Source organism: Tetrahymena thermophila (genome assembly GCF_000189635.1).
Source record: "Tetrahymena thermophila SB210 genomic scaffold scf_8253887, whole genome shotgun sequence".
In the NCBI taxonomy this organism is placed as follows: domain Eukaryota; phylum Ciliophora; class Oligohymenophorea; order Hymenostomatida; family Tetrahymenidae; genus Tetrahymena; species Tetrahymena thermophila.
Window position 1 is genome coordinate 354,989 of NW_002475959.1, and position 12,106 is coordinate 367,094.

Genomic DNA, 12,106 nt, shown 5'->3' on the forward strand with positions numbered 1-12,106 from the left:
TTTCAAGATTAAATATTATAAATATGAAATTGAGTTAATCAAAATTATTTATTAAATTGTATATAAAAATTTAAAAAGTTCTATTTAAATAACTTAAAATTTAATATAAAATAAATTTATAAACCTTTTTAATATAAAAATAAGAGACATAAATCACTCACTCACTTATTTTTCAAAAACTAAAATTTAATTTTATTAGTTTTTTCATTTTTTTAAATTTAACTTCAAGTTATTTTTTTGTCACATACCAGCAGTTGTTGTTCCTTTTATGATAAATTTGAATTTTTTTATTAACCAAGTCTTAAAAAATATTTTTTATTCCTTCAAAATAAAATTAAGGAATAAAAAAAAAATTATTACTATAACTCAAGATTTATAGCAATTAGGTGTTCATTTTTAGCCAAAAGATTACATAAATCATAGCAATCAGTATCGTCTAATGCTTATGAGTTGCTATTAATGAAAATAAAATTTAAAACTTTTTATATATATCAATTTTAAAGATGTAACCTTAAATTCAGTTATAAGCTTGTTAAATAACATAACCTTGCCAAAGCAGTGCCTAAACCAAACCCAAATTATTCAGCAAATGAGTTTAAGCTAATTAAATAATAAATAATAATTTTTAAAAGAAAAACTTTTAAGTAGCTTATTACGAAAAATCTATTGTTAAATTTTTCAAATTATAACAGGATTATATTGAAGTCACTAGATCTATAGCTCCTTTATTTCCAAATCCGTTTTCGCTTAATTGAAATTATATAAAATATTAATTAATATTTATTTAAAAATTTATAATTGTTAAATAGATCTTACCATAGAGTAAGTTCTAAAGATCTTAAATTTTTACACTTTTGAATTCCTTAACTTAAGCTTAATAAACCTTAATCGTTTATTTGATTTGTCCTATTTATTTAAATAAATATTGAATAAATATTAAAAAATTAAAAACCTTATTTAACTTTACCATAAATCAATATTTAAGTACTTTAAATTAGAGCATTTAGACAAATAATTACCCAAATAAGAAGCTCCTTCATCGCCTATGTGGTTGGTACTAATATTAAACATAGGCTAAAACTTAGTGCATAAGAAATAAATAATTGCTAGAAAATTTGATTTATTAATAAAATTCAATTTTATTGGCTGGCACTCAAAATTAATTAAGCCTTTAAAATTTATAAATTTAAACAGATTTTTATCTGAATTTAGTCATTTTTTGCTTTATTGCAATTTAACAAAATATTTAACTTGACTAATTTTGTTTTTTTCTTTTAATTTTGATATTTATTTATTTTAGTAAAATTTTAAAGAAATTTTTTGGTCAAATTAATGATCTTAACATTTAGAAACTTCAAATAATGTAATCGTTTTTTAAAAATTACTCAAGTTTTATATTTAGACTTATTAAATTTTAGCATTTTTCTAAAGAATTTACTAACTCAAATACATCTGTATCCTCAAGATTACTTTTACTGTATATTTAAAAGAAAAATAAACATTAAATTTATAAGAAATTAAATTTAAACTGTAAGTTGATTGATAAATTTTCAAGATTTATGAGTTGCGCTAACTGGGCACTCAAACCAGAACCAGAAATTCCATCTGAATAAATGGCATTAGTTTTACTTAATTAAAATATTTATAAATTATTTAATATAAATCATAATTTAGTTTGAGTATAAAAACTTATTTTTTAAGATTTGGTGTTTATAAGCTTTTATAAATTAAAATGAAGTTTTACCTAAAATCTAAATTTGCGTTTTTGAGTTAAGATTTAATTTACTTATCAAGCTATAGATTTGATAAAAGTCAAATTCAGCTGATTTAAATTTAAAAATAATATTTACATCTTAGAGATTATAAATATTGCTTATTTTAGATGACATGACTTTTAATTTTCAAGAAATCAAAGATGATGAAAAAAATAAAAAATATTTATATTAAAAGAAATTAGGATATTAATTGGCAAAAATAACATAATTAGTATTCATAAAATAAAAATTTTAATAACCAATTTCAATTGTAACCAAATTATGAAACTATTTTCAGTCACAAAGGTAAATTATATATTTATTATTAATTGAAATTTTTAGTAATATTCTTATCTATATTTTAGAATTTAAATGATGAATTAAAATAATAATTAGCTTTAAATAGATTTTAAGTATAAGTTTATAAATAAAAAGTTAAACTTCAAACTAAATTGTTTTTTAAAAAATATAAATTGAGTAATTTTATAAAAACAAAGTTTGCTGATAAGGGTAGGTATATTTAAATATTTTGTTTTTATTTAAAAAAATAAATACATTTTATTAAATGTTTATAAATCAAATTAAAGTTAAAGTTAAAGTTAAAGTTAAAGTTAAAAAATAAATTATTTTATTCAGAATCTTATCCATTCCTTAAATTATATTTCTTGATTGGAGTTAAATAATTATGTTTTCATTAGAATTTTAGTTTATCCAAAATATTATATCTCTCCATTTTTTTTATTTGATTTCCATTTAATTACCAAGAAGCTATTCAGACTGTGTTAAACAATTGAGGACTATTCAAACATAGAAAATTTATAAATACACTTCATAAGTGTTGTAAAGGAGTGAAAATATAGATTAATAAAAAGTAATGAAAAAGATTTTTAAAATTTAATCTATATTTTTTTTTATACTAAACAGTTTTCTAAATTTCTTTTAATTATATATTAATTAGAATAAACTATCAAAAATTTAAAAACCATTTTAACCTATAATAAAAAGTAAAACTAACTAAATATGTATTCAAATAAAACAAATAGTTTTAGTTTTAAAGTAAATAAAATTTAGTCAAAAAGGTAAACAAAAAGACAGTCAGAAACATACATAGCTATTTATTTAATTTGGTAACACATTTTTTTAAGTAAATGATTAAAAAAATATTTAAATTTTAATATAAATTCTTATAGAGGTTGAAAAGCGTTTGTCGAAAGGTAAGGTAGGAATAGAATAAGTAGATGTTACAATCAACTCATAAAAATACATTGAAATCCTTTCAAAATATTTTATTTATAAAGGAAATAATAATTGGAGGTTTTAGCATGACAATGTTCCATCACAAATCTTTTCAAAAGTAAAAATAGCTTTAAGACATAATGCCAAGAGTACTTAAACGCCCCATAAAACCCATATTTAAATCTAATCGAATTTATCTGTGCAAAAAAGATGAAATAAATAAAAAAATAAAATATTAAAACAAGAAAATAACTAAGAGAAGCAATATTTAATCTTGGAATTATATTTCTGCTAATAAAATTAATAATATAATTGATAATCTATGCAGTGAAAAGATTCACAATGTTTTCTAAAATGAAGGAAGATTTCACTAATATATTATTGATAATTCATAAATTAAAAAATTTTTAAATTAAAATATGTTTTTCATTCATTTTTCCTGAAGCTTCTTCTAAATATTATATTTATTTTACATACTAAACCTCATCATCATAAATTTTCAATACTAATTCTGCTAGATGACTTCAAATACTGTAAGATTAAACTCTCACTATTTAACAAATTCAGTTTATCTCAGAAATAAAAATGGATAAATGAATTATTTAATAAGACAATAAAATTAAATATTTTCATACTTTACTTTTAATTAAAAATATAAATTATTTGTATTATTTAAACGGGTGGTACCAAAAAAAATTTTTTTTTAGGTAGCATAACAAGCTCAATTTTAATTATGAATAATTGATTTTATTTTTAAAAATTTTTGAAAAATACAGCCTTCCAATAATATACTTGGAAGTCCATAAATTAGCAAGCAGAACCTTGATGTTTTCCCTTGGCTTTAAAATGCAACGATTATAAATTCTATATTTAAAAATATTTATGATTTACTATTAGTAAAAAATAAAATTTAAAACTGTTTATATTCATAAAACTTCAAGATGTGACATTAAACTCATTTATTAACTTGTTAGCAAACACAAAATTACCAAAATTAGTACCTAAACCAAACCAAAACTATTCAGTAAATGAATTAAAGATAATTAAATAATAAATAATGTTACATTTTTCAAATTAAAATAGGATAATATTGAAATCACTAGACGTTTAGCTCTTTTATCCCTAATTATATAAAATATTAAATAGCACATACTTGAAAATATACAATCGATAAATAAATTAAATTGATCTTATCATAGAGTTATTTCTAAAGATCTTAAATTTTTACATTTTTGAATTCCTTAACTCAAGCTTAATAAACCTTAATCATTTACTTAATTTTGTCATATTTATTTAAAAAATGTTGGATAAATGTTTTAAAAAACTAATTTAGTTTTACAATTTAACTTTAAATTAGAGCATTTAGAAAAGTAATTAACCAAGTAAGAAGCTCCTTCATCGCAGATTTGATTGGTACTAGAATTAAAGGTTTATTAAAATTATAGTATATAAGAATTAGTTAGTTGCTAGCAAAAATTCATTTATTTAATAAAATTCAATTATATTTTCTTAAACACTCAAAATTAATTAAATTTTTAAAAAATATAAAAAGATTTTTATTTGAATTTCGTCTTTATGTGCTTTATTAAAATTTCAATAATTAATTAATATTTACTCCTTAATTATAAATCTGCAATGTTTTTTTGTTTTTATTTAAAATTAATTAAAAAGAATTTAATGAATTTAGAAATAATTTCTATAATTATTTTCAATAGAACAATAATTTATATTTATAAATATTTTAAATATTTGAATGAGTTAAGTACACTCTTTTGTAATATAATTTGTTAAAATCTGTTCCAGTTTTTAAGTGTAGTTTTAATAAAACTAATAATATTTTGCTGATAAATAAAGGAACTCGTAAGAAAGATACTATTTTTTTATAAAGTTCATTAAAAGGCATTTTAATTTACAATTTGAAATATCATCAATTAATTAGTTGAACATTTTGAAATTTTAAGATATTTAGTAAACAAAAAAATAGATTCTTTTAATTTTTATAATATTTAATTAACTCTTTATGTAAGTAATTTTTATCTTTATAGAACATACAAGTAAATGGGTAGCATAAATATATTAATCAATAAAAAATTATCTAAGACAAAAACTTTTAGTTTAGTATTGAGCATGCTTATTATTGGGAGGTTGATGAATCTTGATGTAAAATATAAAAATTTAATACAATAAAATGAAATAATAATCAGAATGATATAACTCAAAAATATAATCATTGTTACGAAACTCTTATAGGAGGTGAGAGAAAATTAAAACATAAATATGCATCTAATGTAGAAAAATACTTATTAATCGATAAAAAATAATTTGATTTCATAAATTAAAATGGAAGAAGTCTTTAAAAATATTGAATAAACTAAGGTAAATTAAAAAAAATTTATTTTTAACGTATAAAGTATGTAATACTGATTCTACTAATCATATTTCATTTATGATTAACTTATTAAATTTTATTTAAGTATATTTATAGATCCAGAATGATCAACTGCTTCGATCTTGTTAGTGAAAGTGAACTTTAAAATTGCAAAGAAGTAGAAAAAATAAACTATTTGCTCAAGATCAAATTTATTTATGAATTAGTCAATATATTATTTAAATAACATAAAAAAGTTGTAATTATTATAAAGTATTTTTTATAATTTAATTTTTATGTTGATATCATTCTAATATTTATCAATAATATATCTATAGCAACTAAAATAAGTTAATCTTTCATGATATTAGACATTTCTATTAATTTTGTCATTAAAATTTTATATAATATATTAAAAAATTTATTTAAAACATATTTTTTTCTAAATAATAATTGATTTTTTCATACAATTGATTTTATTTATATTTAACTAGATTAATCACATTTTTAGGTAAATTGTTATTATTATTTTCATTATTAATATTTAAGTTTTTTTAGGTTTTGTTTTGTTGCTATTATTTAGTGTTTCTTCAATTTTCTTAAATGTGATCTTCATATTATTCAAGTCGATTTTGCAAATTTTCGATCTATCATTTAATCCATTCTAGCAAATATTACTTGCTAATCTTCGAGCATTTTTTACTACTATTCAAGCATTCGGTCGGCAATTATTGACTAACGGTCGAAAATTTTTTACTACTATTCAAACATTTTTTACTACTATTCAAACATTTTTTACTACTATTCAAACATTTTTTACTACTATTCAAACATTTTTTACTACTATTCAAGCATTTTTTACTACTATTCAAGCATTCGGTCGAAAATTTTTTACTAATCTTCTTGCATTTGTTAGAATATTTTTCGTTATCTATCAAAAAGTTTATAATTATTTTCAATCAACTAATCTAAAGAAGTAACTTTTTTCTCTTAGGTGCAAACACTACCAGTATTTACTAAACTTTGATTGATTTCATTACCTTTTTTCTATTTTTAAAGAATATAAAGTTTCAAGAATCTGTTTCATTTTTTAATTCTAAAAAAGTATAATTCAAAAATCAATGAAGAATTATAGTTCATCAATTTCTTTGATAATAAAAATTAAAAAATATTAACCTATTGTGGAATTATACCTCCCCCTTTTTTAGGAGACAAGTATTATTAACTCTAAATTGACTGAATTGACTTAGATTTTAAATTTGTGTTAGACTTAAGGCTATCAAATTTATTTAGATAAGGATACTTAATTCCTTTAATCATAAAATTTTTAGTAGTTTATTCATTATTAGTAGTTTACATACTTTTAGTATCTTTCATTTTTTTACCCTTAATATTTTATATTTTTATCAATTTTATTATTTAAATTAATTATATTAAAGCAATTATAATCTTATTCAATTTGATATTTTCTCCTTAATTCAATATAATGGGGTATGAGAATTAAAAATTTTTAATATAAAGATGATTTTTAATTAGGATATATTTTGGATAATATCTAATAATTAAAAAAAGGATTCGATAATATTCCCACCTTTGATAATGGTTATATAATTAGGTTTTAAATAGTTTTTAAGATTAGATTTTGTCAAACATATTTATAAAAAAAAAACAATATTTACCAAAATAATTGTGTTAATAAATAATTAAAGTTATAGACGTTTTGTCATTATTCAAATTAGCAATTAGAATATTAAAATAATAAACAGCTATTAAAATAAGATTTCAAAAAATATAATTTAAAATAATTTTATAAAAATAATTTAGTTAAAATATTAGCAATTCATTATTTTATTTCTTATTATCCTTATTCTTATTGCTAAAGATTCTCAATATTCATTACAAATTACTAATTATCACTTGCCACTTATTAGTTTTCTTAACTTAGTATAATCTGTTAATCTTAAATTTGATTACTTTCATTGCTTATTCTAAATTAGCTTGATTTGCTAAATCTTGATTCAGTTTAATTACTTTTTCTAAATTCAACTGATTTACCATTTCTTGAAATATTTTAATTACTATTTCTTGAATTGTTTTAATTACTGTTTCTTGTATTTAGTTGCTTATTAATATTTGATTTCCTTTATTTACTGTTCCTATTTTCATTTTATTTGCTACTTCTTGATGAAATTTACTTGCTGATCCTTAATTAATACTCTTTACTTTTTCTATATTCAATTTAATTACTATTTCTAATTTCAGCAGCTATTTATTGTTTGCTTGCTTTTTGACGATTAAAAATTATATTTGCAAGATTTGTGAAAGGCTACTCAATTAAAATAACAAATAGTAATGAAAGGGATAGTGTAAATACTAACTCAGTGGAGTAAAGCTAAAGAATATTTTCGTTGTTAACGTAAAGAGAATCTTTGAAATTCCAAAGAGAAAAGGTAAGAACAATGTAATGGATAAGATATCCCTAGAAAGTCAATTTAGCTATAAATTGAAATATTTTTGAGCTCATAACCTTCATCAAAAAATCCTATGAACCACACATTCCTGGTAATAAAACAAGGATTATTCCTACTACATAAATTGTACGGCAAGTTCCAAACCAAAAATTTTAAAAGCCTTAATTCCAGTAATTTTATCCATTAACTTGAAGAGGGCGAGGACCAAATATTAAAAAGAAAATTAAAAATAATCCTAAAGAATAGCAGCCATATTTAGTAATTTTATATTTTTAGATTAAAGTTTATATTTAAGATATGAAAGTTGTTTTTATTTACTTGGATTTTTCCAGTACAAATTCTTTGTAGAAAATACCAAAAATTAAACCTATGAAGTAAGGAGGAGATCTGCTCCATGGTTTAAAATAGTATTCCTATTTAGGCATAGTTTACAAAGAACTAATTATAAGATAATTATTAGAATAAGATTAATAAAGACTAATAGCTTAAAACGTTAAGAATGTAACCAAAATAGATATTTTTCCAGCAAGTCTATGATTGGCATAAATGATAATGAGTAGCAATGAGAATATGAACATTTAAATGTCATTAGATAAGTACCAGCCCCATCCAAAACACTTTTGCCCATCATCAAAAAGGTTATCAATAAGTAAAACCCTCACCCACCATCCGTCATTGCACTATTTTGAGAAATTAATAAATTCGAACCATGTTGGAGAGTCCCCAAAAAATTGAATGTATTTCCAAAATATGATCAAAGCAACTAAATAGGAAGGCATGATTCTAAATAGACGATTAACAATAGCGGCAATAAAAGAAATGAGCATTCTCAGTTTTTTTGTGAAAGAAAAAAGCTATAAGAACTTTGGGTCAGCTGAGACATAAGCTACAAAGAAGCCACCAAGAAAGAAAAAAACATCAACAGAAAAAAGGCAGGAAAAAATAAAGAGTGAAAATGCATTTTTTTGAATTATAAACAAATCTAAAGGATTTCCTAAGTACTAAACGCGAATAAAGAATTCATGTCCCAGAATAACCTGCATAAAGCTGATCACACGGATACAATTGAATGCTTACAGATCTTTGTTGCTCACATTTAAAGTGAATATTTTTTAAATATTTTCTTTAAGATTCCAACAATTTAGGATTTAAAATATCTTAGATTGTTTTTTCACATTCTATTGGCTGTTTCTTAGCTCTTTTAGATCAACTTTTTTGACTTCTTTTTAATTTTCGGTGTCCTTTTGCTATTTATTTTGTTCTAAAAATGGTTTTTCTAGACTTGATCTAAAAATAACATTTTCTTAAAATTATTTTCTGCTTACTCTATTATTAGTTTATTTTACAAGATTATCTTGAATTTTTTTGTTTTTCATAAATTTAGAAGCAGCGTAAGATGCAAATATCAGAATTATAAATAATGAGAGAAATAAAGTAACCAGGATGAAGTCAGATGAAGAGAAACTTGGTTGATTATTATATGGATATGGAGTGAATGAAATTTAGTTAGCCTAAATAGGATAAGGTAATTTTAAACCTTTTGTAAATTAAATCACAATATTTTTATTATCATTAAGATATTCAGCATTGCATTATTAAGGTAAACATAATCCCCTATATATTTTTTATGGGCCCTATTTAACAGAGAACTCTACAAAATTCATTTAAGAATCTCTCAAGCATGAATTAATGTCTCCTTAATCATTCCATTAAACACCAGAATATTCAAAAGTCTTTTATATAGTTGGATCATCTGAAATCTGCTTAGTCTTTATGCATTCTTGGATTTCTTCCAAAATTTACTCACAAGATTTCATTTTATTTTTTTTAAGGAGTTTTTGTGAAAAAAAAATGTCGTATCGTAAATTATTATTTTATTTATTTATTATTTGAGTTTATGATAAATTTTTCTATTTTTAAATACATTTTTTAAATTGCAACTTTGGTGGTTAATTAAAGCAGCAATCTATTTCAAATGTAATATAATAACTTAGTTTACATTCTTTTGCATACAAAAAAACTTTTGTAAAAATATTCATAGGTTAGGTTAAAAGATTTAATAAATTCTTATTAATTTTTGAATTTATATGATTTTTTTGTTGCTTATTAGGTTTTGATCAAAAAAATTATGAATAGAAAATAGACCAAATCAAACAAAAATAAGCAAATGAAAATTAAAGAAAATCTTCATTTTATTTTTAAAGTTTAAAACTTTAAGCATAAAATCAAAAAAATTTTGATTGATTTGTCAACTTTTAAAAATTAAGTGTATATGTTAATAAAAGTAAATGCCTAGTTTAATCATTTTATAATTGGTTACTTTCTATTTATCCTTATGAAAATCTGATCTACCTAATTAGGGAGATGCTGATCAAAAATTTAACCAGTTTAAAAAAAGTAAAAAACAGTAAATGGAAATAATTTAAATAAGATTTATTTTAATTTTAGTTTTTTTTATAAAAAATTTGTTTATAACATTTATTAGAATTATTATGTTAATAAATAAAGGTTTTAATTTTTTAAGATATTATTAAAAGTATAATTTTTACTATATATCAATAAAAAACGATTAAATTTAGCTTTTTTTATTATTTTTACTTTTTCTTATAGATGCTTTCTTATCAAAAATTTAATCAAATTTTTTTTAGCCTTTTCTGATCGTAAAAATTGCTTTCAAATTTCTATCTTAATAATTATTTAAACTATCTAAAAATAGAGAAACTATTTTTAAAATTGTTATCCATAAAAATAAGGTAGAATAATAGTGAGAAAAAAAAATAATTTTATAAAAAACTTATTGTATAGATGAACATAGTTAGATAAATATTTGTCTTATTTATATCTGTTTCATAAGAAGACAATATTGTTCAGATAAATTAATTATTCCAATTTAAATAATTAATTATTTAATATTTATTCAACTATATTAGCAACTTAAATGACTGTTAACGATTTCTGTTAAAATATAGTATTTGCCATCTAATTATATTTAAATTTTTAAATTAATATTAATGATAAACTAACTCTACATTAAATTAAAAAAATTGATAAAATATTTTAATCTTTTAAATATAAAATTTACTAGACTATAAGATGAATGGTGGCAGTAAATATATATTATTATCATTTAATCTTCAAAATAAAAGTAAAATATTTTTTGAATGAATAAATTAAATTTTTAAGAATAAAATTAATATATTAATTTTGATATTTAAAGTACAGATATTTCCATATGAGTGCTAAGATCTGGATTAAATAAGCTTAAATTTTATAAACTGTATTTTATGCTTATATAAAAATATAATATAAAAATAAATATTATAAGTCAAATTTATTCTAATGAATTTAAAAATAAATTATTAATATAATGATAGATTTCACAATTTATTGATATATATATTAATTAATATTTAATTAAATAAAATAAGAAATAGAAAAACAACATAAAATTAATTATCAATAAATTTATATTTTATTTATTAATTTATATAAAATAAAATTTAAATTTAAATTATTTATTTTAAATTTAAAAGTAAATAAATAAATAAATATATTAATATAAAATTATATTAAATTTAAAAATTAATTAATTAATTTATTTTTTAATAAACAAAAACATCTACAGAAAAAATTTGCTGCAAATAGCAATACTTAATCTTAGAATTCATTAGGCTATTATTCCTTTTATAAGTTAATATCCTCCCCTTATCTAGCTTTTAATATATATTCTGTACTTTTTGTTTCTATTAGCAGCGAAGAAATTTGAACAAAATATTTTGATCTTAAGTGAATATTCTAATAATTTATTTATGTTTGCATATTTTATTCATTTTGAAAAAAATAATTTGTTGGATTTGACATTTACGTTATTTTGAGTTATTTTGATGAAAATTATTTTGTGATTATTCAATAAATAAAATTTTAACTAAAAATATCTTTGTAATATGTTTTTCTAGAATCATAATCTTAACAAATAGAATCTAATATATAAATAAAATATAACATCTTAAATTATTTATATAACTTAAATGAAAACAGCATTTTAATTTAAAAATTATAAAGTAATAATTAATTTTGTTTATCTAACTAAGAGCTTATTCAGGAATAAAATTTTAATATTTATTTATTTTGAATAAACATATTTTAAGAGTTAATTTTTTTTTAAGCAATAAAAACTTTAATAATTTTATAAACTCAGAAAATATCAGATAAAATATTTAATTGTTTTATAGTAAATTACTATTTTCATATTGGGGTTGGGGTTGGGGGTTGGGGTT

At 19.9% G+C, this 12,106-nt stretch overlaps 4 protein-coding genes across 4 annotated transcripts; all 4 read right to left on the reverse strand. All coding sequences in view use genetic code 6, as the record gives it.

Moving 5' to 3' along the window:
- Positions 1-172: 172 nt before the first annotated feature.
- On the reverse strand, positions 173-1,889 carry TTHERM_00647520 (kinase domain protein; the record flags this gene model as incomplete). Its single annotated transcript, XM_001027461.3, has 10 exons — positions 173-263; positions 361-453; positions 511-600; positions 657-746; positions 817-906; positions 968-1,057; positions 1,386-1,475; positions 1,530-1,628; positions 1,745-1,794; positions 1,851-1,889. The coding sequence occupies 10 exons, from the start codon at positions 1,887-1,889 to the stop codon at positions 173-175; spliced, it is 822 nt and encodes a 273-aa protein (XP_001027461.3).
- Positions 1,890-5,430: 3,541 nt separating this feature from the next.
- On the reverse strand, positions 5,431-5,751 carry TTHERM_000647529 (transmembrane protein, putative; the record flags this gene model as incomplete). Its single annotated transcript, XM_012800942.1, has 1 exon — positions 5,431-5,751. One exon carries the CDS (start codon positions 5,749-5,751, stop codon positions 5,431-5,433), a length of 321 nt encoding a protein of 106 aa, XP_012656396.1.
- Positions 5,752-5,979: 228 nt separating this feature from the next.
- Positions 5,980-6,798, reverse strand: TTHERM_00647530 (forkhead transcription factor, putative; the record flags this gene model as incomplete). Its single annotated transcript, XM_001027462.4, has 2 exons — positions 6,535-6,798; positions 5,980-6,405 (listed from the first exon to the last, which is right to left on the reverse strand). The coding sequence occupies exons 1-2, from the start codon at positions 6,733-6,735 to the stop codon at positions 5,980-5,982; spliced, it is 627 nt and encodes a 208-aa protein (XP_001027462.1). The 5' UTR covers positions 6,736-6,798.
- Positions 6,799-7,198: 400 nt separating this feature from the next.
- Positions 7,199-9,646, reverse strand: TTHERM_00647540 (acyltransferase family protein; the record flags this gene model as incomplete). Its single annotated transcript, XM_001027463.1, has 1 exon — positions 7,199-9,646. The coding sequence occupies one exon, from the start codon at positions 9,644-9,646 to the stop codon at positions 7,199-7,201; it is 2,448 nt and encodes an 815-aa protein (XP_001027463.1).
- Positions 9,647-12,106: the final 2,460 nt, after the last annotated feature.